The sequence below is a fragment of the Gossypium raimondii genome, chromosome 5 (genome assembly GCF_025698545.1).
Source record: "Gossypium raimondii isolate GPD5lz chromosome 5, ASM2569854v1, whole genome shotgun sequence".
Classification (NCBI taxonomy): Eukaryota; Viridiplantae; Streptophyta; class Magnoliopsida; order Malvales; family Malvaceae; genus Gossypium; species Gossypium raimondii.
Window position 1 is genome coordinate 6,816,342 of NC_068569.1, and position 23,078 is coordinate 6,839,419.

At 33.7% G+C, this 23,078-nt stretch overlaps 5 protein-coding genes across 6 annotated transcripts; 3 read left to right on the forward strand and 2 right to left on the reverse strand.

Annotated features, from left to right (window-relative positions):
- Nucleotides 1–1,121: 1,121 nt before the first annotated feature.
- LOC105767958 (zinc finger CCCH domain-containing protein 25) lies at nt 1,122–3,275 on the forward strand. The gene is made up of 4 exons (XM_012587582.2): nt 1,122–1,377; nt 1,486–1,595; nt 1,692–1,882; nt 2,500–3,275. The coding sequence occupies exons 1-4, from the start codon at nt 1,205–1,207 to the stop codon at nt 3,103–3,105; spliced, it is 1,080 nt and encodes a 359-aa protein (XP_012443036.1). The 5' UTR covers nt 1,122–1,204; the 3' UTR covers nt 3,106–3,275.
- Nucleotides 3,276–5,208: 1,933 nt separating this feature from the next.
- LOC105770875 (pentatricopeptide repeat-containing protein At2g29760, chloroplastic) lies at nt 5,209–7,925 on the reverse strand. Its single transcript, XM_012592237.2, has one exon. The coding sequence runs from the start codon at nt 7,629–7,631 to the stop codon at nt 5,430–5,432; it is 2,202 nt and encodes a 733-aa protein (XP_012447691.1). The 5' UTR covers nt 7,632–7,925; the 3' UTR covers nt 5,209–5,429.
- Nucleotides 7,926–11,102: 3,177 nt separating this feature from the next.
- LOC128041342 (probable LRR receptor-like serine/threonine-protein kinase At3g47570) lies at nt 11,103–14,352 on the forward strand. The gene is made up of 5 exons (XM_052631539.1): nt 11,103–11,111; nt 11,649–11,740; nt 11,932–12,302; nt 12,605–12,847; nt 13,448–14,352. Exons 1-5 carry the CDS (start codon nt 11,103–11,105, stop codon nt 14,350–14,352), a joined length of 1,620 nt encoding a protein of 539 aa, XP_052487499.1.
- A 98-nt stretch (nt 14,353–14,450) lies between these two features.
- On the forward strand, nt 14,451–15,187 carry LOC105770273 (putative receptor-like protein kinase At3g47110). The gene is made up of 2 exons (XM_052630840.1): nt 14,451–14,600; nt 14,676–15,187. The coding sequence occupies exons 1-2, from the start codon at nt 14,480–14,482 to the stop codon at nt 15,098–15,100; spliced, it is 546 nt and encodes a 181-aa protein (XP_052486800.1). The 5' UTR covers nt 14,451–14,479; the 3' UTR covers nt 15,101–15,187.
- A 1,314-nt stretch (nt 15,188–16,501) lies between these two features.
- LOC105769626 (uncharacterized) lies at nt 16,502–18,287 on the reverse strand. 2 transcript variants are annotated; one of them, XM_012590386.2, is made up of 2 exons: nt 16,879–18,287; nt 16,502–16,689 (listed from the first exon to the last, which is right to left on the reverse strand). In XM_012590386.2, the coding sequence occupies exon 1, from the start codon at nt 18,050–18,052 to the stop codon at nt 16,889–16,891; it is 1,164 nt and encodes a 387-aa protein (XP_012445840.1). In that variant the 5' UTR covers nt 18,053–18,287; the 3' UTR covers nt 16,502–16,689; nt 16,879–16,888. The 2 variants fall into 2 exon arrangements, with proteins under 2 accessions (XP_012445840.1, XP_012445838.1); XM_012590384.2 differs by having other exon boundaries at nt 16,875–18,287.
- Between the last annotated feature and the right edge of the window lie 4,791 nt (nt 18,288–23,078).

Genomic DNA, 23,078 nt, shown 5'->3' on the forward strand with positions numbered 1-23,078 from the left:
ATTCTAATGATTTCTTTTATATAGGATACTAGTTACTTGAGAATCAAACTCAAAACCTAAATTTAAATATTTTAATAATCCAATCATTCTATCACATACATATATAATTTTATAAATTAAAAGTTAAAATTTATACCTAAAAATAATTAGTAATAAATAATGGTTAGAGTATCATGAGGTATGAAAACTTAAATTTAATTTCAATAATTTCATCTTCAACCCCAATTATGTTAAAAAAAACCATTTCCCATAAATTGCCTACTATATTAATTATTACCCATGTTGAGTAATACAAGTTTGATTTGTTTCTATTGATTATTGATGTTTGAAGGGTATTTTATTTTCATGTGTTGGGTATTTATTTACTTGAGGTTATAAATAATTAATCTTTAGTGGTTGTTGTTTGTCCAATGATTGATTGTTGTAAGTTAGAGGAGATAAATAAGTAAAAAGGTCTTATTTATTGGGAATTTGATGATGGTTGGTGAATAGTTAAATGGCTTTTAATGATTCTAGATACGAAAAATGTGTAAGGCAATAGGGAGAATCGTGAATTGGAACATAAAGTAAGGATTTGGAGGATTTAAGGGCGACATGGCAACCACACCTGCTGAAATCATAGTCATGATTCTTAACTGAAAGAATTTACGGAGCATGCGGATATTGTTCAAATTCTGTGTAATAAAATATATTTGTTTTTTCATAAAATTATATGAAATAAACCAAATGTTGAAGGATGAAACCCGAGATTAGTAAAACTGCATACATAAATCCTTAAAAGCTTCACTATAATTTAATTAACAAATACATTTTTTATATAAAGGTAAATAGATATAAAGAATTATGTATACATTATCAAATAAGTTTTCGAGTTATATAAAATAATGACACATATCACTTGCTACTTAATTTAAAAATAAAATATATTTATTTCATTATATCCTTCAATCTCTTAACCTTGCTTTCCAAATATATAGAAAAAGGGAAAATCCAAAACAAATATATGAAAAAGCGAACTAAGAGTATGGATAGCTAATGGGCTAAGGACTTGGGCCGCTCACACTCAAAATAACAATACTCATGGTCTCAACGGTCAAAATTAACTCCATTTAGAAAAAAAAAGGTGAAAACAAACCCCCCCAAAGTTCTGCTAAAATTTTGGGTTCAAAAAATTAGGGTTTTTGGTTGAAAAAGGGGGGCAGTCATGAATCCATTAACGTTAGTCAAGCGATTGCAAAACATTAATGCGAAAGAAGCAGACTTAGGAATATCGGAGGAAGCATCATGGCACGCCAAGTACAAAGATTCCGCTTACATCTTTGTCGGTGGCCTTCCGTATGACCTCACCGAAGGTGATCTCCTCGCTGTTTTTGCCCAGTACGTTTTCTTTCTCAAGTTTCCTTTTCTTTTCCCCACTTTGGGATACTTTATCGGTTTAGGTTTGCTTCATCAGCACCTGAATTGAATATTTAATTTTTTTTTCAGATATGGAGAAATTGTAGACGTTAATCTTGTTAGAGATAAGGGTACTGGGAAATCAAAAGGCTTCGCTTTTCTTGCTTATGAGGACCAGAGAAGTACAATTCTTGCTGTAGGTTAGGATTTACATCCCTTCAACTGTTCGAATCTGAAACACATATAACGATGAAAATTATATAATTATTTATTTTTTCTTTTTCTTGGCATTGAAGATAATCTTAACGGAGCACAGATTTTGGGTCGAATTATAAGGGTTGATCATGCCGAAAAGTATAAGAAGAAAGAAGAAGAAGAAGATGAAGAGGAAGAACAGAAAAAAAAGGAGGCCCGGGGGGTTTGTTATGCTTTCCAGAGAGGTGAATGTACTCGCGGCGCTGGATGTAAATTTTCCCACAATGAGCAAGTAGGATTCATCTCCATTTACTATTGCTTTTTTTATACATGTAATTCATTTGGATGGCTATATCACAATAATCATGAACAAGCTTTTTTAAGTCACCGTGCCAGGTCCAGATGAATTCAAAGCATGAATGGCATATTCTAGGTAGTAATTTCACTACCTTTTTGCCTTGGTTTGATTGTTCAACTATCTATTTATGCAATAGTAAACTGAATAAACTAAATTATGTCATGGTTTCAAATGTATGAGCTTTTTGCTATTTTTTATGAAGTAATCTATGGAACTCAGTTTATGGATTGTAAATCATAATAATAAAAAATTGCATGGTGACTTACTACTAGACTCTGCTACCATATGTGGATTATTTTCCATCCAAATGAACTAATGCTATTGTCCAATTGATTGTGTCATGCTTTGTTAATTTTGTAGTTGCATTTCGAGAAAAACTCCGTTTTTCCTCTGTTATTCTTCGTTCTTGGCTATCTTACTCTCTTGTGCGAGGGTTAGTGTCTTGAACGTTACATGTACAGAATGTAGTTTTCAATATACTATAAGCTCTGTGTGTACGACCTAGTCTTTTATGCTTCTGCTGTTTATATCTTTTTCTGTTTTGTACCCAGAGAGCTGCCAATACTGGTTGGGGTCCTCAGGATAATAAAAGTTCAAGATGGGGAAATGACAAATACGAGGGTTCAAAAAAGAGTGACAAAAGTTCCAGCATGCAGGAGCATACAGTAGAGAAAAGAGATGGGAGAGAAGGAAAGAGGTCTAGAAGGTACGATGGTAAAGATGCTGGACCAGCATCTAGAGAAGATTGTAGTGGTATTGAAGGAAAGAGATTAACAAGGCATAATGATGATGATCGGTATAAAAGGGAAGAAAAAAGATCTAGATGGCACAATGATAGCGATCTCGAGCCAAGGTCAGTAGAAGATCGTCATAGGAGAGATGAAAATAGATCAAGAAGGCATGGTGACGATGGAGAAGACAGGGCTAGGTTCAAAGAAGATAGGAAGGATGAAAGTAGATCAAAAAGGCATGGTGATGATGAGTTTGATCCAAGGCCTAACGGAGACCATGATAGGAGAGGAGAAAAACGAATCTTAAGGAATGAATCAGAATCTCATCCAAGAGAAGAGCGTGATAAGAGAGGTGGGGAGAGACGGACAGGCTATAACAGGGATTCATCCTCCCATCGACATGGGGAGAGAAATAAAAACTTTTAGAAAAGCCAAGCTTTGCTTAATTTGCCTGGATTTATCCTAAGCTTTGTTACAAATATCAGTATTTAACTTAAATAGTTCATGGGCGATAAACAATTGTTGTTATTTTGAGGTAATTTCTTGTTTAACCGATGATTAAATTTGACGAAGTTCAAGAGCGGTTTTTACATTCATATTCCTTTGTTTTAAACGAGAATTTTCCCTACCCGTTTCTTGCACTTCACGGCAAAACAAGTGCTTGGGTCGGCAAAACTATTAGGCTGGTTCCAACCTAAGCCAAAAGCGAGGGATAAGAAACAAGGAAACCTTTTTTTTTTTTTAATCTTCTATGTCCGTTTTATTGTTAATGTTTAGGATTTGTGGTTGTCTTTTCCAACAATGTTAAAAATAATATCATCTATAATATTTAAACTTGCGTTCTCTTCTTAGAAGTGTAACGTGTCTTATCATTGCAAAAGAAACTTGTCCGGGTTTTTTACCTAATTAGGATAAAAAAAAAATTTGCTGAAATAATATGTCAGAAAAAAAATTTATCAAAATAGGTTACTTTTTCATTGGAGCCTATTTGGTAGGCGCCAATGAATAAAATAATAATAAAATTTTTTTTGATTAAAATATAATTTATACTTTTCTGGGTTAGTATATAACCCGTATAATACATAGTATTGGCGCCTATCTGGAAGGCGCCAATGGTGGTGCCTATTTGGGAGGCGCCAATGGTGGTGCCTATTTGGGAGGCGCCAATGGTGAACAAAATATTGTGAATTTTTCCCAAATTACTAACAAATTAATTATAAAATAATTGCAATATTCATACAAAAAATTACAATATTACAATATATCCCCACATTATAATATTCATACAAAATTACAAAATTACAATATTCATACAAAAAATTGCAATATTCATACAAAATTATAATATTACAATATTCATACAACATTACAATATTCATAAAAAGTTATAATATTCATACAAAATTACAATATTACAATATTCATACAAAAAATTACAATATTCATACAAAATTATAATATTACAATATTCATTCAAAAAATATAATATTCATACAAAATTACAAAATTACAATATTCATACAAAAAATTGCAATATTCATACAAAACTATAATATTACAATATTCATACAAAAATTTATAATATTCATACAAAATTACAATATTCATACAAAAATTACTAATCCAAAACTATAAATACAAATTTAATTATAAAATAATTACAATATTCATACAACATTACAATATTCATAAAAAATTATAATATTCATACAAAAATTTAAAATATTCATACAAAATTCTAATCTAAACTATAAACACTAAATATAGATAATTTATAATTAATAATTAATAAAAAATTCACAATATTTTCTAAAATATATCCTAAAAATTCACAAACTATAAACCTTTTAAATTATAAACAAAATTATTTATTAAAAAATACATTACCATTGGCGCCTCCATCAGGCTCCTTCATTGGCGCCTACTTGAGAGGCGCCACCCGACCCGACCCGTATTTTGACCCGTATTTTTTTCAAAAAAATATTAAAAAAATATAAAATTATATTTTATTAAAATTTTTTTTATTATTATTTTATTCATTGGCGCCTACCAAATAGGCTCCAATGAAAAAGTAACCTATTTTGGTAAATTTTTTTTCTGACATCCCATTTCAGTACTTTTTTTTTTCCATCCTATTTGGGTAAAAAATCCAAACTTGTCCTTTATGGAACTTCAAAAGTAATTTATTATGTGCATTCCTAATTCGATAGTTAAGCTAACGCGAGCAGCCAAATATTGCAAAGAAAACCTACTTAAATGAGATGAAGCAACCAGCCTGACTGATTTGTATCTCCTAGACATTCAAAAGTGGAATGTGAAGATCGTTGATATCAGACTGAGAGGCGGTGCTTTGGTCCTCTGAAAGAATTTTAGTGAAGGAGTTAGTTAATTCCATGGTTTTGGTATCTCCCCCTTAAAGAGTAAAGCAGGTTATGGATCATAGGAGTAGAATCATCCTCGGAGAGAGTAAAGCAAAAGCAAAAACTAAGATAGTTGACGCAAAAATAGTTACCATTTGAAGAATGAACAGAATGAACGGATGGTCAAGTGATTCAAGTCTCAAGTATAAAGATAAAATATGAACAAGTAGATATGCCCACCTTAAGCTGTAAATTGAGTTCCGGAAACAATAGCATGTAAATTCTAAGCTTAAAATTCTCGGAGATCTATGGCAGACATTACACAGAACTTACAAGAGACTCATAAGTTATATGTTTGAGGAGTAATTTCTATTGGATGGTATATAACATTCACCAATAATCCTTGCAAGAACAATTTCCGCCACTAAAATGGTGGAACCTATACCGATCTCTTAGTATTATCTCTCTATTATAAAGTCTCGATACAAGCTTAGCAACTGAGTGGCAGTCCCCACAAACACGAAGATTTTTTATAATTCGGATTGGCTGAGACACTTCCACGTATTGTAATCCAAAGGCAATTGCTAATTTCTCACTGTGAAGGTTAAGAGCATGCTCTTGCATCTCATCCTCTTCAATAAGTTGCAGAAGGTGGGACTTGTTGGGTACATAACCAGCTGATTTTAATCTCACCACAATCTCATCTAATTTTGAATATATTTCCTTGGAAAGAGGATGGCAGTTATCTCCTGCAAGAAATTCATGAATGACTCCATTGACCTCAATTCTGCTACAACCTTGTTCTTTCTTTAGTCCAGTTACTCTCATGTGCTTCCTTAATCTAGAAACACCATCCCATTTCCCAGTTTTGGCATACACATTAGATAAAAGAACATATGCTCCATTATTTTCAGGATCCAACTCAAGCAAATGCCTACAAGCCAGTTCAGCAAGCTCAACATTTCCATGAATTTGACAAGCTCCAAGCAGAGCTCCCCACACAGAATCACTAGGAAGTATTGGCATTTTCTCAATGAATTCAACAGCTTCTTCCAAAAGGCCTGCACGACCGAGTATATCAACCATGCAAGAATAGTGCTGGATACCAGGCCGAATCCCATAAACTGGTTCCATCTGATTGAAAAAGGTTTTTCCCTCCTTCACCAACCCAGCATGGCTGCAAGCACACAACACATTAGTAAAGGTCACAGAATTGGGCTTGATCATAGTTTCTTGCATCCTAGAGAACAAATCTATTGCATCTCTCCCTTGACCATGCATCGCCAAACCTGCAATCATGGCACTCCAGACAAACACATCCCTCCTATCCACAGAATAGAATACATCAAGTGCCTTCTTTATATCTCCGCATTTGGAATACATATCAATGAGCGAGGTTGTAAGATGACAATTTAACTTAATCCCCTGCTCTTTGACATAGGCATGGATACACTCACCTATTCCCATTGCTCCTAATTGAGCACAAGCTGATAGAGCGCTAACAAGAGTGATCCCATCAGGTTTAGCAATTTGGCTCTGTTGCAATTCATGATATAAGGACAAAGCCTCCTTTGACTTTCCATTCTGTTCATAGCCAGATATAAGGGCATTCCATGCAGCAATATCTTGCCTAGGCATAGTATCAAGAACTTGCTTTGCTGTCTCGTACTCTCCCAATTTAGCATAACCGTCGAGCATAGTTGTCCACGTGACAATATCCTTCTCCTCCATCATATCAAACAATCTTTTTGCATCTTCAAGACTTCCACATTTTGTATACATATCCAGCATTGCATTACTCAAAGTCAAGTCCACCCTTATCCCTTTCCTTTCAATATATGAACACACCCATCTCCCAAGCTCCAAGTCCAGCTTCTTTGCACAAGCTGATAAAACACCAACCATTGTCACATCATTCGGCTTCACACCTTCTTCCTCCATTTCCTGAAACAGCTGAAATGCCTTTTCAGCACAACCCCTTTGTGCCAAGCCGGTGATCATTGAATTCCAAGATACAACATCTTTTTCACCAATCATCGTAAATACCCTATAAGCCGAATCCAAATCCCCACACGACAAATACAAATGTATCAATGAATTGGAAATAAAAACATCCGCCCCTAACGAGGCCTTAATTGCCAACCCATGAAGAGCCTGGCCAACACATAAACTAAAAATCTCAGCGGCAGCCTTGATCACAAAGGGAAAAGTGAATTTATTGGGGTAATAAGGACTCTCATGAACCATCCTTAGAAAGATTAAAATTCCTTGGAGAGGTTCAGAACTGGAAGCACAAACCCGAATGAGGGTATTCCATGAGTGAAGATTCGGTTTGGGAATTTGATCAAACACTTTACGAGCGTAATCCAAGCTCGAAAAAGGCAACAATGCAGAGGCCGCGAAGAGTTTGCTAGCGGCGTATGGGTCAAAGAAAAGTCCTGTTCGGAGCATATGGGCATGGATTTGCCCGAGTTGGCTTGAATTGGTGCATTGCTTGATATGTAAAAAGACTGGGTGGTCGTGGTCGTTATTGACAGTTAGGGAAGTTGAGTAACGCGGAAGAGACGGAAGAGGGGTGCTTAGAGTTTCCATGGTTTTGTTGGGAGATATTTTGATTTAGTATAGACTTATCTACTTAAAAGGCCTGTGAGAAGGAGGCTTCAAGAATATAGGCCAAAGCCCATTGATATATATATTCGGTAGTTTTTCAGACATGTTGAAAAATAAATTTTAATATTAGGAAAAAAAGGCCAAAATTAAATCAATTCTTTCAATCATTCAGAAAAAGAAATACTATGAAGTTTTCTATATAATTTCTAAACTACTTAAAACAGAGAAAATGTGCAAAGTACAGCTGGATAAACTATTACTTGGATGGTCACCGTGAGAAAGACGAGCTTGTTTAGTTGGGTCTAAACAGCGCAAATTATATAGCAGTGAGCTTGGAATCAAGAATCGTACTCAAAATGCATATCTTATGGACTGACAGTGGGTCTGTACCAAACTCAAAAAGACTCTTATGGTAACTATATTGAGTGCTTATATTTGCTTGCTTTGGGAGGAGTACAGCAGAAGTCAATTCAGGAGATAGCAAAGGAATGAGAGTGGAATCTTGACCTCCATTAAGTAATTCAACGTAGTGGTAAAAGCAAAGATTCGATGTTTCAGTTCTTGCTTCTATAATTCTACTAAATGCCACTAAATGTATTTTGCATACAAATTAATAACTTTTCATTGGGCATATTGTGTTAGATCTTTACAATCAAGATTGAACCAAAACAGTTTTAGATTCAATTGAGAACTTAACTCTTTGTTATCTGCTGATGGGGTTAAAGTTATGAAATCATTCATGGTGATGGGCTGGCGACGTTAATCACGGTGATTGTGAAGGTGTGAAAGGAGGAATCAAGATCATATAGCAAGAAGAAAAGAAAAAGACTTAACATGTTAGGTGGTAGAAAACGATTATACAATAATTTCTCGGAAAATGGGAATGCACTAATACGCATTAATAGGTGCTTTTATTTCGGGAAGCTCTTTTGGTCCACACTGGGTTGCCGGTCGCATTTGGGACCGGAGTTGACGCCTTTAGTGCGATTCGACCTTCCCTTCTCTTGCAGTGGAGACCAAGAAAAAACTGTCCACTGAAATGATAAACCTCCGTGTGGACTGGGATTTATTTATTTATTATTTTCTTTTTCTTTTTTGAAACAAATTATAATTATCTTAAGTGAAAAATCTAATATTATTATCAAAATTTTTATTTTTAAGTTTTATTTAACATTTTGAAATATCTGTGCGTTGCTAAATACGGTTTTTCATTATTTAATATAAAAAGTAATTTTTTACCCATATTATATAATAAAATCATTTTTAATTATTTATTAACTTTATAAATATTTAATAATTTTAATTTCTCATTAGATACAAATTTAAATTTAAATCTAATATCTAAATAATAATATTGATTTTCATTATGATCATTCACTACGTCAAAATAGGTATATTAAGGAATAAAAGAAAAGTGGCAAAATGAATACATATGCTTTTGGTGCCACGCAATTTGTTAGGAGGCCAAAGACCGATTTACCCAAGCTTGAAAGGTCACCTGTCTAGCCTCTTTTACGTATAACTCGCCATATGTATTGAAAAGCAGCCATTTTCTTGTTTAGCAAAATGATATTTGAAAGCAGCAATTGTTCATTCAGCAGTGTGGCCACCATATTTTGGCGTGCCAGTTTGTTGCTGGTAGGATGGTTTCCGACCCTTGTTACTGAAATCAGAATCAAGGGACACGAGAGCTTTAACACCCCCAACCCGTATCCCTCGTCGGGACCGGGTTACGGAGCATTACCAGAGTTTACAGATTAAACAGACAGAAATTTCAAATATTTCATATCATCAATACAAGTCATCAAAGCATCATTTTAATCCAAATTATAAACATACCAGATCCAAATCAAATTACCTAGTTCATGAGTACTTAAAAATATAATTAAATTCACATGCACCTATCTAGATTTAGTTCAATTTCCCATGCCATAATATAACTTCAAAAACAAACACATATTTATACGTATAAAACCAACAAAAATTAAATTTATAACCTCATTTACAATCAAACCACAAAATAACTATTATTTAGACACCCTAGGTACATGCCGACAAAGGATAAACATCACCACATTCGAGTTCGGAATCGTTGTTGGATGCTGAATCGGCGATCAAAAGTTAAGTACCTAACCTGCGCACGGGAAACAAAACCATACGCAGAGTAAAACTCAGTGGTATTTCTATAATCCGAATATTTAAAGATAAGAAATTACAAATATACAATTGAAATATAAACACATATTAATATTTAATTATTACAACGACCATATCATTTTTCATTTGTTTCACAAATATCTCAATTCTCATATTTGCTATATAAATAGCTTTTCACAATTTATTTCATATTTCATTATACAATTGCAATATTCATTCCATAGTCATTTCTTAAGTATATAACTCATATATTCCATATATTTGCAACATATTTCACATTCTTTTTTCAATTCACCATTTCACTTTCATTTCTTATACCATACCATTTCAATATCAATTATAAAGCTTTATTATTCATTTACCCCTATTAACACAACTCGGACTCGGACGGATATACGGATCCAATCAAAACACACCAATTTAACACCCAGTGCCTCATCGGATAATTCAAAGTAATAATTTGACATCCAGTGTCTCATCGGCTAAACCGAAGCAAATTGGCACCCAATGCCTCATCGAATTAATCCAAAGTAGTAAATTGACACCCAGTGTCTCATCGACTCGAAGTCGAAGAAATTCCTGAACTCTTTCAATCCTATGGCATGCCATCTATATTCGACTCAGCCCAATACAATTAATAGGGTTTAATTTCACTTTCCAAATACAACCAATATTCAATTATCATATTTGCACATATATATTCATTTCAATTCAAATAATCAATTCAATCCATTCAATCAACTTTTAATTCAATTCAATGTCAAAGTGTCAAATACTCACCTCAACCACTTACCATAAGCATTAAATCAAAATACAACAATTAATAACTAGATTCGGATTATAGAAATACAAATCAAGAATTCCGAACTATTCGACGTCGACTTTATCTTTTCCTTTTTTAGTCGAGGATTCCGGTACGATGTTAGCTACGGAATTAAAAAAATTAAAATTCATCAATACAACACAATTCAATCTCATATTTAATATTTCAATTTTTACTCAATATTTACCTAAATTCCAATTTAATCCCTAAATCGAGACTATCTTTATTTCTTTACATTTAATTCTTTATTTTCATACAAATTCCACTTTATACTAAATTTAAATCTCTATTTTCACTTAAATCCCTAAATTTTGAATTTTTACAATTTATCCCCTATTACTCAAAATTTACAATTTATTCTACAATTCAATCTTTTTTGTTTCTAGCTTAAAAATCTATCAATTTAATCCCTAATACTAAAATTATTCAACATTAACAATATCTAAAACCTCAATAATTTCTAAAATTTGGACATGGGTCAGGTAGTATTTAATACCGGGATTCCAAAAACATAAAATTTAATTCAAGCAAATTCACTTAACCGAAAACTAATTAACTACACAACTAGCTTCGTAAATATTTTTAAATATTTACGAGTTCGATTAATGGGAACGGAGTCCCGGGAATGCATTTTTTTTAATTTGGTCCTTTTTAATTAATTAACTATCGAAACATTAAAATTTCTTAACGAAACTTTAATTTGACCTAAATAACACTCTGTAAATATTTATAAAAATATTTACGACTCATTTTATAACCTCATATTCTAAAACCACTTGAACTTAATAAACCACTTATATAACATAAATTATTAAATTAATTTTTTTAAAAAATCACATTTGACTCGTAAATATAAAAGAATAATATTTACGAATTTACTCGTCAAATTTGGTGGGCCCGAAACTACTGTTTTCGACACCACTAAAAACGGGCTGTTACAAGAGCAATGAGGAAGCATTGCTGGCCATAAAGTCACAAATTAATCATGAACCATTTGGAGTAACTAAGTCGTGGAACAGATCAGTGGCCTTGTGCCGTTGGCATGGAATAACTTGTGCCCCAAGGCATCAAAGGGTCAACAAGTTGAACTTAAGCTAGAAAGGGTTGAGAGGCAGCTTATCACCTTACGTAGGGAACCTCAGCTTCCTTAGGTTCATCAACCTCCAGGACAACAATTTCCATGGTGTCATCCCCCCTGAAATTGGCCGACTTCCAAGGCTGGAAACTTTGAGTTTATAACAATCCATTTGGAGGAAGAATACCACCCAATTTGACCCATTGTTCTAACCTCATTCTATTTAGAGCTTCCCGGAACAAGTTGATCGGGAACATCCTAGTGGAGCTTGGCAAATTGGTGAAGCTTGAAAATTTGGAGATTGCTCACGACAATCTAACAGGACATCTGCCGACTTCTCTTGGGAACGTTTCTACTCTCCAAGACATCAACTTAGAAGGAAACTACTTGGAAGGAGGATTGCAAGTTACGTTAGGCTTTCTAAAGAGGTTAGCTGTGCTTACGCTTGTTACTAACAACTTCTCTGGCTTCTTTGCTCCTTCAATTTTTAATCTCTCTTCACTCCGAGTCTCATCTCTAGTAGACAATCAACTTTCTGGAAGCCTCCCTGTTAGCTTAGGCTATAGTTTGCCAAACCTAAGAGGAATTCATATAGGAGGTAACTATTTTAGTGGAACTCTACCCATATCTTTATCCAACGCTTCCAAGTTACAGACATTTGACATTTCTTACAACCATTTCAGTGGCAGTGTGTCCATTTCTTTTGGAAACGCCCATAATCTAACATGTCTTAACATGGAAAGCAATGATCTAGGTGGTAGGACTACGGATTTAGATTTTATAACCACCATGACTAATTACAGCAAATTGGAAGTGATTAGCCTTGTTGCCAACAAATTAGTAGTTTGCTACCAAATTCTATAGCTAACCTGTCCATATCACTCCAACAATTATCTGTAGGTGAGAATCATATAACTGGCACCATTCCTTTGGGGATAGTAAACCTTGTAAATCTAATCGGAATTGGTTTGGCCGAGAACCGCCTCACCGGTACTATTCCTGATTCCCTTGGTATGCTTAAAAAGCTGCAAACTTTGTACTTGGGTGGAAAAAGGGATTTAAATTGTGGTTGCGGCCACGTTTTCGGTCGCGTTGCGTTTATTGTGGTTGCGGACAAAACGGATGCTATTGCGGTCACTGCGGGTATCGCGGTCGTGTATTTTTTTAAAATTCGCACAACTTATTGTAAAAATAATAATTATAATTATAATTATAAAAAATCACTTTTAATGATTTTTAGAGTGTCTTTCTATTGATTTTTTTTAAAGGAGTTGAATTTTTTTTTTAATTTTACTGTAACGAAAAAATAACGGGAATAGCGGTCCGTTATTATCGCAATCGGCCGTTACCCGTTAAATTACAGCTGCGATTCACCGCTATTGGTATGACTCCGCTTCACACCGCTATTTTCAGCAGTAGGAGTTTCGAATGGCGCCACTATCGCTATATAGCAGCTGCTATTCCGCTACCCGACCGCTATTTACATCCCTGGGTGGAAATACTTTAACAGGGACGATCCCTGCCTCTGTAGGAAATCTTTCATTACTAACTCGGATGACTTTAGAAGAAAACCTATTAGAGGGAAGCATACCCGCCGAATTCGGAAAATGTCAAATTTTAATAATAATGGCGTTGGGCTCCAATAAGCTAACGGGTTCAGTTCCCAAAGAGATATTTAGTATACCTACACTTTCAACGCCCTAGAACTGTCCGATAACCTTTTAATAGGCTCCATTCCTTCAGATATAGGAAACTTGGTAAATTTGGTATATCTAAATATCTCTAACAACAACTTCTCTGGCCACATTCCTGCTACTCTCAGCGGCTGTACAACCTTGGAGACTCTTTCTTTGGGGGAGAATCATTTTGATGGAAGTATCCCAGACTCTTTAAGTTCTTTGAGAAGCATTGCAGAATTAGACCTGTCCAGCAATAATTTGTCCGGTCAAATTCCAGACTACCTAGAAAAGTTATCTTTCTTGAAATACTTGAATCTCTCTCACAATCGATTTGAAGGGCCAGTGCCGACCAAAGGGGTTTTCAATAACGCCTCAGCGGTTTCTCTAACTAGGAACGGCAGGCTTTGTGGGGGAATTGCTGAATTGCATCTTCCATCATGCCCCTTCACCCACCCTAAGGATCCAAGAACAAGTTTTCTGTTCAAATTAATCTGGATTGTTTGTGGGGTTCTTGGAATTCTCATGCTCTCATCACCCCTTTTCTGTTGGTTGAGGAAAAGAGGAGTAAAAGCAAAGCCTTCATTGGCTTTCCGCTTAGGAAATTCAATTATGATGGTTTCTTTCCACCAGCTCCTCAAAGCTACTGATGGATTCGCTCCAGCCAACTTGATCGGCCAAGGAAGCTTTGGTAATGTGTACAAAGGAATTTTATATCAAAACCAAGAGCAAAACGTAATTGCGGTGAAAGTGATGAACCTACAAGAGCAAGGTGCTTCCAGGAGTTTCCTCACAGAATGTAAAACCTTGAGAAATGTGAGGCATCGAAATCTTGTCAAGATCATATCTGCTTGCTCTAGTATTGATTTTCAAGGCAATCCTTTCAAAGCCCTCATCTACGAGTTCATACCCAACGGGAGTTACATCAATGGTTGCATTATACCATCCAACACGGAGAACCAAAGATCTTAAACTTCCTTCATAGGCTAAGCATTGCGATTGAAGTGGCCTCGGCACTTGATTACCTCCATCATCACTGTGAGGTGCCCGTAGTTCACTGTGATTTGAAACCAAGCAACATTCTGCTTGACCACATGACATGGTTGCTCTTGTTGGAGATTTTGGACTAGCCAGGTTTTTCCCAAAATCAATGAACAGTTTATCTGGAAACTCTTCAAGCACTCATTGTTTGAAAGGAACTATCGGCTATGCTCCGCCAGGTAAATTATCCATGCTCTTCATCTTAAAACTGAATTATTCATATTGTTCGTCTTAAACCTCGTAATTTTGAGCAGAATATGGCATTGGAACGGAGGCAACAACAAGCGGAGACATGTACAGCTTCGGAATTCTACTGCTTGAAATATTCACTAGGAAGAGACCTACCGATGACATGTTTAAAGATGGACTAAAACTTCACCTGTTCTCAAAGATGTCATTGCCGGATCAAGTGCTTGAAGTTGTTGATCCGTTGCTTTTACCTAGGGATAACAAAAGACAAAGCGCGAGCAGCAGCCGGAACCCAAGGAGAGCAAACATGGAAGAAACCAAAATGAAAGAGTGCCTCATTTCCATCTTGAAAGTTGGAATCGCTTGTTCGGTTGAATCACCTACAAACCAGATGGACATTGTGGATGCAGCCAAGGAACTGCATTTTATCAGGGACAAATTTGTAGGGACCAGAATCCGAACAGAAAGAGAAAGAGCAAATCATCTTTAGAATATGGAGTTCGGATGTCTTTGATGTTTGTGCAGTACTTGTATCTAAATCTAAACCTTGTTTAATATATTTTGTTTTAAATTTCCAGTCGCTACTTTATTTTTCTTCTTCTAGCCAAAAACATTAATATTACTTGGTTTTTTGTCAGTATAACTATGTAACTCCACATTTAATAACGGTTGACTTCTTTCTTTTCCCGTCAAAGCATTGTAGTGGAAGATTTTGTAAATTGACTCCAACTCTTCTTTTCCTGAGCCCTTGCTTATGGATTCTATTAACCTTTTCATGTGATGTCACTTTAGCTTCATTCTGATCTAACTTGGATATGAGAGAAATGAATTGACCTGCATGCAGTTCAAAGAAATATAAGAATTTTAATATCGGAGAACACTTCCCCAGGTTTCCCAACTCAAATGTTGTCTGAATTTGGCCATTAAACTGAATTATGTTTTTTCTTGACGTTAGATTGATTTTGACGGAAGCCTTGGAAGGTGTTTTTCCTTTTCAGTTCTACGATCTGTTTGCCTAGCTTTTCGGCATGGAAAAAGAGGTGGGTCGGGTCCCGGTTATCCACTTCAAAGTTAGCTTCAGTACTTGATCATACCAGAAAAGTTATGGGAACATTGAGCTCGGACAGGCCCAAATAAAAAACCCATTTAGTCGCTTTCAGGCCAGCTGAGGCTAAAATATAGGTGTAATAACCTAATCCATCGTTTTCAAGTTCAAACGATTCAAATGTTTATTTTCATACTCACGTTGGACTCATTTACTTAATTTTTTCTAAACAAGATGGTATCTTTTGTTACAACTTTGGAGGTCCATCTCAGTAACCAATACTTTCTAGAAAACTCAGATGGGTCCAAATGAATTGATTAATGGTTCCCTTTATATAAAACATTGCTCTTTAAGTGTAGGACCAAGAGAAATCAAAAGAATGCGGAACGCAGGTGTAGCCAAGTACTGGGCCACTTCTTTCTGCCATGGTTCTTGTCTTCAACTTTGAATGGACTCCATGATTGGAGCACATTAACATTTCATCATCACAGTTTGGTTATGGAGTTTTTGAGAATTTGATATTTGTTTATTGAAGATTTTGATATTAATTAATCACTCCTTGAATTGGAATTCCCTGCAGAAACGTAAGGAATTTTACTGCCAAAAAAAAAAATTGCCTTCAGGATGAAACCACTTAAAATTTAAGGTTACAGAAGCATAGCAGATCGTACAATCTACATTAGCAATTTTGTTGAGCTCAAGATTTAGTATAAATGATTTAAGAGAAATTATTTTATAAATTGAAAATTGAATCCCAATACAAGAAACCCTACTTCGCCAAGTTAATTTGTAGAGCAATTTGGTTCTGGGTATGAATCCCAGTTGACTTTCTGAAGTTATTAAAAATGGTGGAAAAGAAAATTCTGATCTCTTATTCAAACACAGAATTTACATTACATTCTCAGATACACAAGTTAAATTCTAATTTAACACAGCAGAAATAATCTATCAAAGCTTCACAGCAATCTCCATGATCAAATGGTTAATTTAAGCTGTAAACCTTTTTTTGGTCACAGGCAGAAAGGTACAAAAACCTGTTAAAAAAACAAAATCACCATAAATTAACCACCACCATCATCATCATCGTCACCAACGTCACTGCATCTCACGATATTTTCATTACCCCAGTCCTCAAGTAATTAAATACGAGTGAAAACTATATAAAAAATTGAAAATCAAGGTTAGGAAAAATAAAAAAGTGCATAAAAAGATTACATACATACGATCTCACGCTTAAACAGTGTACACAATGACAAAGCAAGGCAGCACCGCCCTTGGATTGAAAACCAACAGCTCTTCCTCATCAAGCTTGGTATATGCGCCACTCCCTCCTCCCCTTCCGATCACCGAATCAAACCCACCATCTTCCTTGTCTATTTCTTCCCCTTCTGATCCAACCCGACCCGCCACCACCCGACACACAAGCATGGCCCGTTTCACGTTCATGAACTTGAACTCTTCCTCTACATCCTCGGGGATCGCCATGTGCGCTCTCCAGCTCGTCGATAGCGTGGAGATTCCATCCATCTTGGGTGAAAAACCAGACTTAATTATCCCACAAATGCTGCAGTATTGTTGATTGCAAATGCTTGAACTCCCGTTAAGTCCCAAATCACACGTGAAAGTTGAGCAATTAAATCTCAACAGCTCGTTCCCATCAGCTATGCACCTCTCGTCTCGCCTCCCCATCGCACCGTTTCTAGCGGCTTTCGCTTTGACAACCTCTCTGTATTCTTCGAACTTGGTTAGAATTTTTGGGCTGTTATGGATCTTCAAAATACGGTGGATTTCAGGGCTCTTAACTTTGTCGGTCCAACCGGTTTTGAATATGATCCGAACTATGTTGTTACCTGAATCGCCATCAACGAGTTCGGATACGGCGTGTTTGGTTGCTTGGTGTTGTTCGAGCAAATGGGATTTCTGAAAAATCTCGCCGCAAGCTGTGCATGGGAAGATATCGTTACGTAGAGGGAAAAACGGGTAGTCGGATGAGATACCGGATTCTGGACAAGACCCGGATTGTATTTGAGAACGTGGGGGAGGGCTGTCTGATAGGTGAGTTTCAGGTGGATTGATCATGGACATGGAGACAAGGGAATGTTGGGAGTTTCTTGCAGAGGTTAACGCCGGTGTGGTTGCTGATGTTGGAGGGTGTGCGGCCTGGATGGTGTTTATGCAGTTGGCTTTAGAAGAAAAAATGCGTTTGAGAAAAGTCCATGTGGAGGAAAGAGCTTTGCGGTGTTTGTGAGAGTTAGGAGAAAGAGGTGAGGATTTGCGTTTCTTGGTTGCTTTATGGTTGTCTTTAGCGGCGGTGAAAACGAAGCAACCAAGGTGGAGAAGAAGGATGAAAAGAGAAAGGAACTTATTGAAGAATGACCCAATATTGGCTTTCGCCATTGATAGACGCACAATCAGAGAGCTTGATAACAAGGTGAGATAGCTTTGTGGTTCAAGTGTTCAGGCCATCAAGCAGTCAATTGCGTTGGCGAGAGAGAAAGAGAGGTGTTGGAGGGAATGATGGAAGGGAAAAGGAAAGGAAAGGGAAAGGGAGAAGATGATTTTGTAAGAGTGGGGGCATAGAAGAATAAAGTTGTAGAAGTAGGTGTAACGCAACTTCATGCCACATTCCCATATGCCCTCTCCTCCTCTACTTTCCATATCTTTATAAGATAATATTCTTATAATTTCTTACTTGTTTCACTCTAAATGTAGTTATCAGATTTCTTTATTTGATGACTAATTAATTTTTATATTTAATATATAATTTTTTGTTTTACAAATCCTCTCAACTATTGATAAATTTTTGTGTTTGACCAATAACTTAATTAGGAGTCTAAAATGTTAAATTCGCAAGTATTTAACAAAGTAATTACTATATTGGTGAATAAATTGAAATTCCATGTTAGCTAATAAGCTTATACTATATTAAAGCAATTTTGAAATTAAGAAGAACTCAAAGTTGATTAACTAATAAGCTTATACTGGTTCAAGATTAATTTTCCCATTAGAATAATTAATTAATTATTTGTCTTCTGCTCATTGTGGCCATGGGCCATCAACCGACATTTGTACAACAAAAGCTCTAATTTCATGAAATTATTATTTAAATAATCCTGTAAAAATATTACGTAAGAATCGACTACTTATAATTGTATTTATATTTAAATTTGTAATCATTTTCTCGAAAAAATAAGCGTTTAAATCTCCTCAAACCCATAAACTGTATACATTCATATCAATCTCAATCATATTGTATCATCTCAAATATTTTTAAAAATACTAGTTAAATAAATAGCTTTATTAGACCTAAATAAATTAATAATTTCCAACAATAATCCTCTTCCCTGATTTGATGCTCCTTATGTGCCCCTCCAATATCTTTTTGACACGTAGATTCTATTTTTTGTAACCTTAACTGAGCTTTTGATATTAGTGTTATCCGTTTACAAAGTTGAAATGATCAAAATTTAAATCCTTTCTCTTCTTCTCGCTACAGTCGAAAAAAAATTTTAAACTACAGCTCTAAATAAAAAAAATTAATGCCTTAAACACGTCAAACCTTCACAAAATCACAAATTGCGACCAAAATATTAGCAGGAAATTATGAATTTCTTTTGCATGTGGTGGGCGGCTCTTGATTAAACTTTACCAGTTAATTCATGCAAAAAAGATTGAAAATTTCTGGTCATGACATAGACGTGCCTCATCACGTGCTTGCATTCAGATTTTTCAATTTTTCATATTTATGTTGTTTTTATTACTTTTTTTTAGTATTTTATTTTTATATTATATCTATTTGTATGTTCAACCACCAATTTTGATATATTTTAAAAATATATATAGTATTTACTTTTATATATATATACACAAATATGATTTGATTGGGGGCTTGAGGACTGTTTTCATATAAATTATTGAATATGCATTGCGTAGTAGGCGGAGGAAACGGTGAATTGGTCCGGCCCTTGGAAGAATCCAAAGTTATTCACTGCTGCGTTATATAACTTTTGATGTTTGATTTGCGCTTTGAACATTTTCTGAACAACTTTAACACATGATTTTGTCTAATTCTTCCTCCTTATCCTTCATGTCTTTTCAACATTACCCTGAAACCAATTTTATATGTATAGGACAATAATGGCAGTTGGCATTCTTTTTAAATTCAAGGACAAAATCCCATTGGGGAAAAACCCCATAAAATAATATTCAAAAACATTTTTATTTTAATATTTATAAAAATAACTCAGTTAAATGTAAATAAAATTCAGAACTTGACTCAGATTCCACAATCCAGATATCACGACAATCTAAGATATTGGAATCTGATATAGACGGTAAAAAGATAATGATTCTTTTCTTCAACCAAACTTAAAATCAATCTTGGAGAGAAAATAGGTTTTCTTTTGTTAATAAGAAATTGAATTTTTATAGTTTGAGATTGATAAAATAATACACATTTCTCATGATTTTAGTTTTAAAAATAAAATATTTGATTTTTTTCTTTCTCATGATAATTTTATATCAAAAGTAATTATACCGCCAAGCATCTTAATTAATTTCTCTAATTTTGCTTCAGAATCTTCTCTACGCTAAGCTGGAAACCTGAAAGAAATAGTACGTAAAATATTATCCACGGTGGTGATAGTGATGATGAGGATGATGTGGGCCACATGATCTTCCATGGACAATTATATTTGGAAAACAAATAAAGATCATTATTTTACGCTATATCTTACGTGTCAATAGGAAACAATTTTATCTACGAGCCTTATATTTCACTTGATTTTCAACTTTAAAAATTAAGAAATTAATCTATAACCCGCCCCATAACATGAAACGTGAGATAAAATTCTGGTGCAGTAAAATATTTTCAATTTTTAAAATAAATTTTCAATTTTTCTTAAATTAAAAATAATTAACAAAATTACCTTTACAATAAATCCCGGCATATGGCCCACGATTCGTTCTAGATGAGTTTAAAATTAATTTTTTAAAATATAATAATTAATAGTAATTGTTTTAAAATTCTAAAAAATTGAAAAACAATAATTTTATTAAATTTATATATATTCCAATAATTTTATATTGTATATATAAAATTAAAATAATTTTAATAATAATTTGTATATAAAAATTCAAATTGAAAATTGAAATTCAAATATAATTCTTTAAATTGAAATCTTGAATTAATAATTTTATATTCGAATTTTGTATATATAAATTATTATTAAAATCATTAATAAAAATATTGGAATTTTTATACATGATATAAAAATATATGAATATATATATTTATAAAATTATTGAATTTTTTCACTTTTATATTTTCTTAAGAGTTTTTGACATATAAGCTTATTTTTAAAAAATTGAAGTTATCAACATCATCTTTAAGGTTTGAATATTAAAACTTAATTGTAAATTTTATAAACTAACATTGCATCGTCTCAATTTATGAATTCGAGATTTAGGATGATGTATAAAAGTCACGTGAATTTTCTATTTTAAATTAACTTATTTTTGTCGCATAAAATAAGTTGGACATAAATCATTAACGGCGTAATTATCCTTATTTTTCATTTTCGAAATTAATAAATCAATTATATTACTATATTTTTAGAAGGATCAAATTGTTATTTTTGATATGAAGAGAGACTTGAGAGTCATTTTCCCTATTATATTCTTGTTACCAAAGTGGGTTCCGTATGAAATTTTCTTTTTGGACATAGTGTGCCATATGATCTCTTTGGCCGATACAATTCTCTGATGATCCATGTCCCGTCCTCAAGTTCATTTTCTATTACTGAATAAAATTTAACGGTTAATTAATTATCACTTGTCGGCACCCGTACCTTTTATGAATAAAATTTTAAAAATTAAAATATATAATATTGCAACTATTATTAATATATATAAGGGGAAGTTAAAAAAAATTAGGAGGTGGAAATTAAATTATATATTTTTATAATAGTAAAAATGTAATTTCATCATTTTAATAATTTATATATTTATAGCTTTTAAAATATTAAATTAAATCTTATTACTTTTAGAAATCAAAATATAATTTTATAAATTATAGATGAAGTGCCTAACTTTGCCAAGAGTTAAAATACAATATAATTATACTACAAACTCTTACCCGTTTTAAGTCGGGAAAACTGATTGAGAAAAGGGATAATTTTACTTTGTTTATATTTTGACAAATTAATGTAGTAAATTGCGTAATAAAATGAGCCGGCATGATTGGTTGAACTAACGTCAAGCAAAAATAATATTTCTTCAAGTGAATTAATTTGATAAGATTAAAGGATGGCTCTGGATTAAAAATATACAAAAGAGAAAAGAATGTGGAATTTTCTTTTCATTTGTCCACCTTCAATGCATTTTCTTGAGCATGGTGTTTGTGCTCAAGATCCCATGACTAACAATAGAGGTCACCCAATTCATTATTATTATTAATTGTATAAACTCATTGAAATGGAAAGCTTTTGAGATGAGCTTCAAATATTTATTAAGCATTTTTAGGAAAAAATTAAAATTAATTGAATGGAAAAAGTAAGGAATCTTTCTCTCCAGTCTCTAATCCTGTGGTTGGGTAACACATGGGGTTGGCATTAAATGCCTAATTGTCCATCACCTTTCGACCCCCCTTAAAAAAATGATTTTAATTTTAAAATTTTAAATTTTTAAAACTATTAGTTATATAATAATGTTATACCTAAGGATAAAATTCAAGAACTACATAGCAGGTATAGCATTATTGTGGTATAGCATTATTTCAACCGCACAGGTCAAGAGTCAAGACTGATGCACGGACACCCTATTAAAACTTGCAAGCTTTTCGATTAAGGACAAAAGACATTAGTCAATTTCCATGTACCCATAACCTAGCGTCATGCTTTGCGCATAGTTTTAGCTCGAAGGTAGCTCCACACCATTCTTCAAGTCAGGTATAAAAAGTTAGATATTCTTTTAATTTTATCATCTTCTCTATTCTTCATCGAATTAAATATCGTAAAATTATTGAAGACTCAATTACAATTTTTAAGCTCATTTAATTCACCTCCAATTTATATCTATCTCTAAAAGATGTAAATGCATAACAATCTTACATGCATTAAATAGAATAAGTTAAAACATCAAATGGTTGCATTTATAATACATATTTTTTAAATAAAATAGTTGTATTTATAAGTTTGGGGTTATATGATAAAAGTTAATCTTTTTCTTTGTTGTTAAACTTTTTTATTGAATTTGGTGCTACTCTCAGTTGATGAAATGACAATAATATCTAAATAATTACATTTTCAAAAATAATTTAAGAGTAATTATATAATATTTTATATTTAATCGTTTATTTTTAAAATATCTGTCTAAAACTACCCACTGTCGTATAATCTATAGTCAATAATACTCTCTTTTTTAG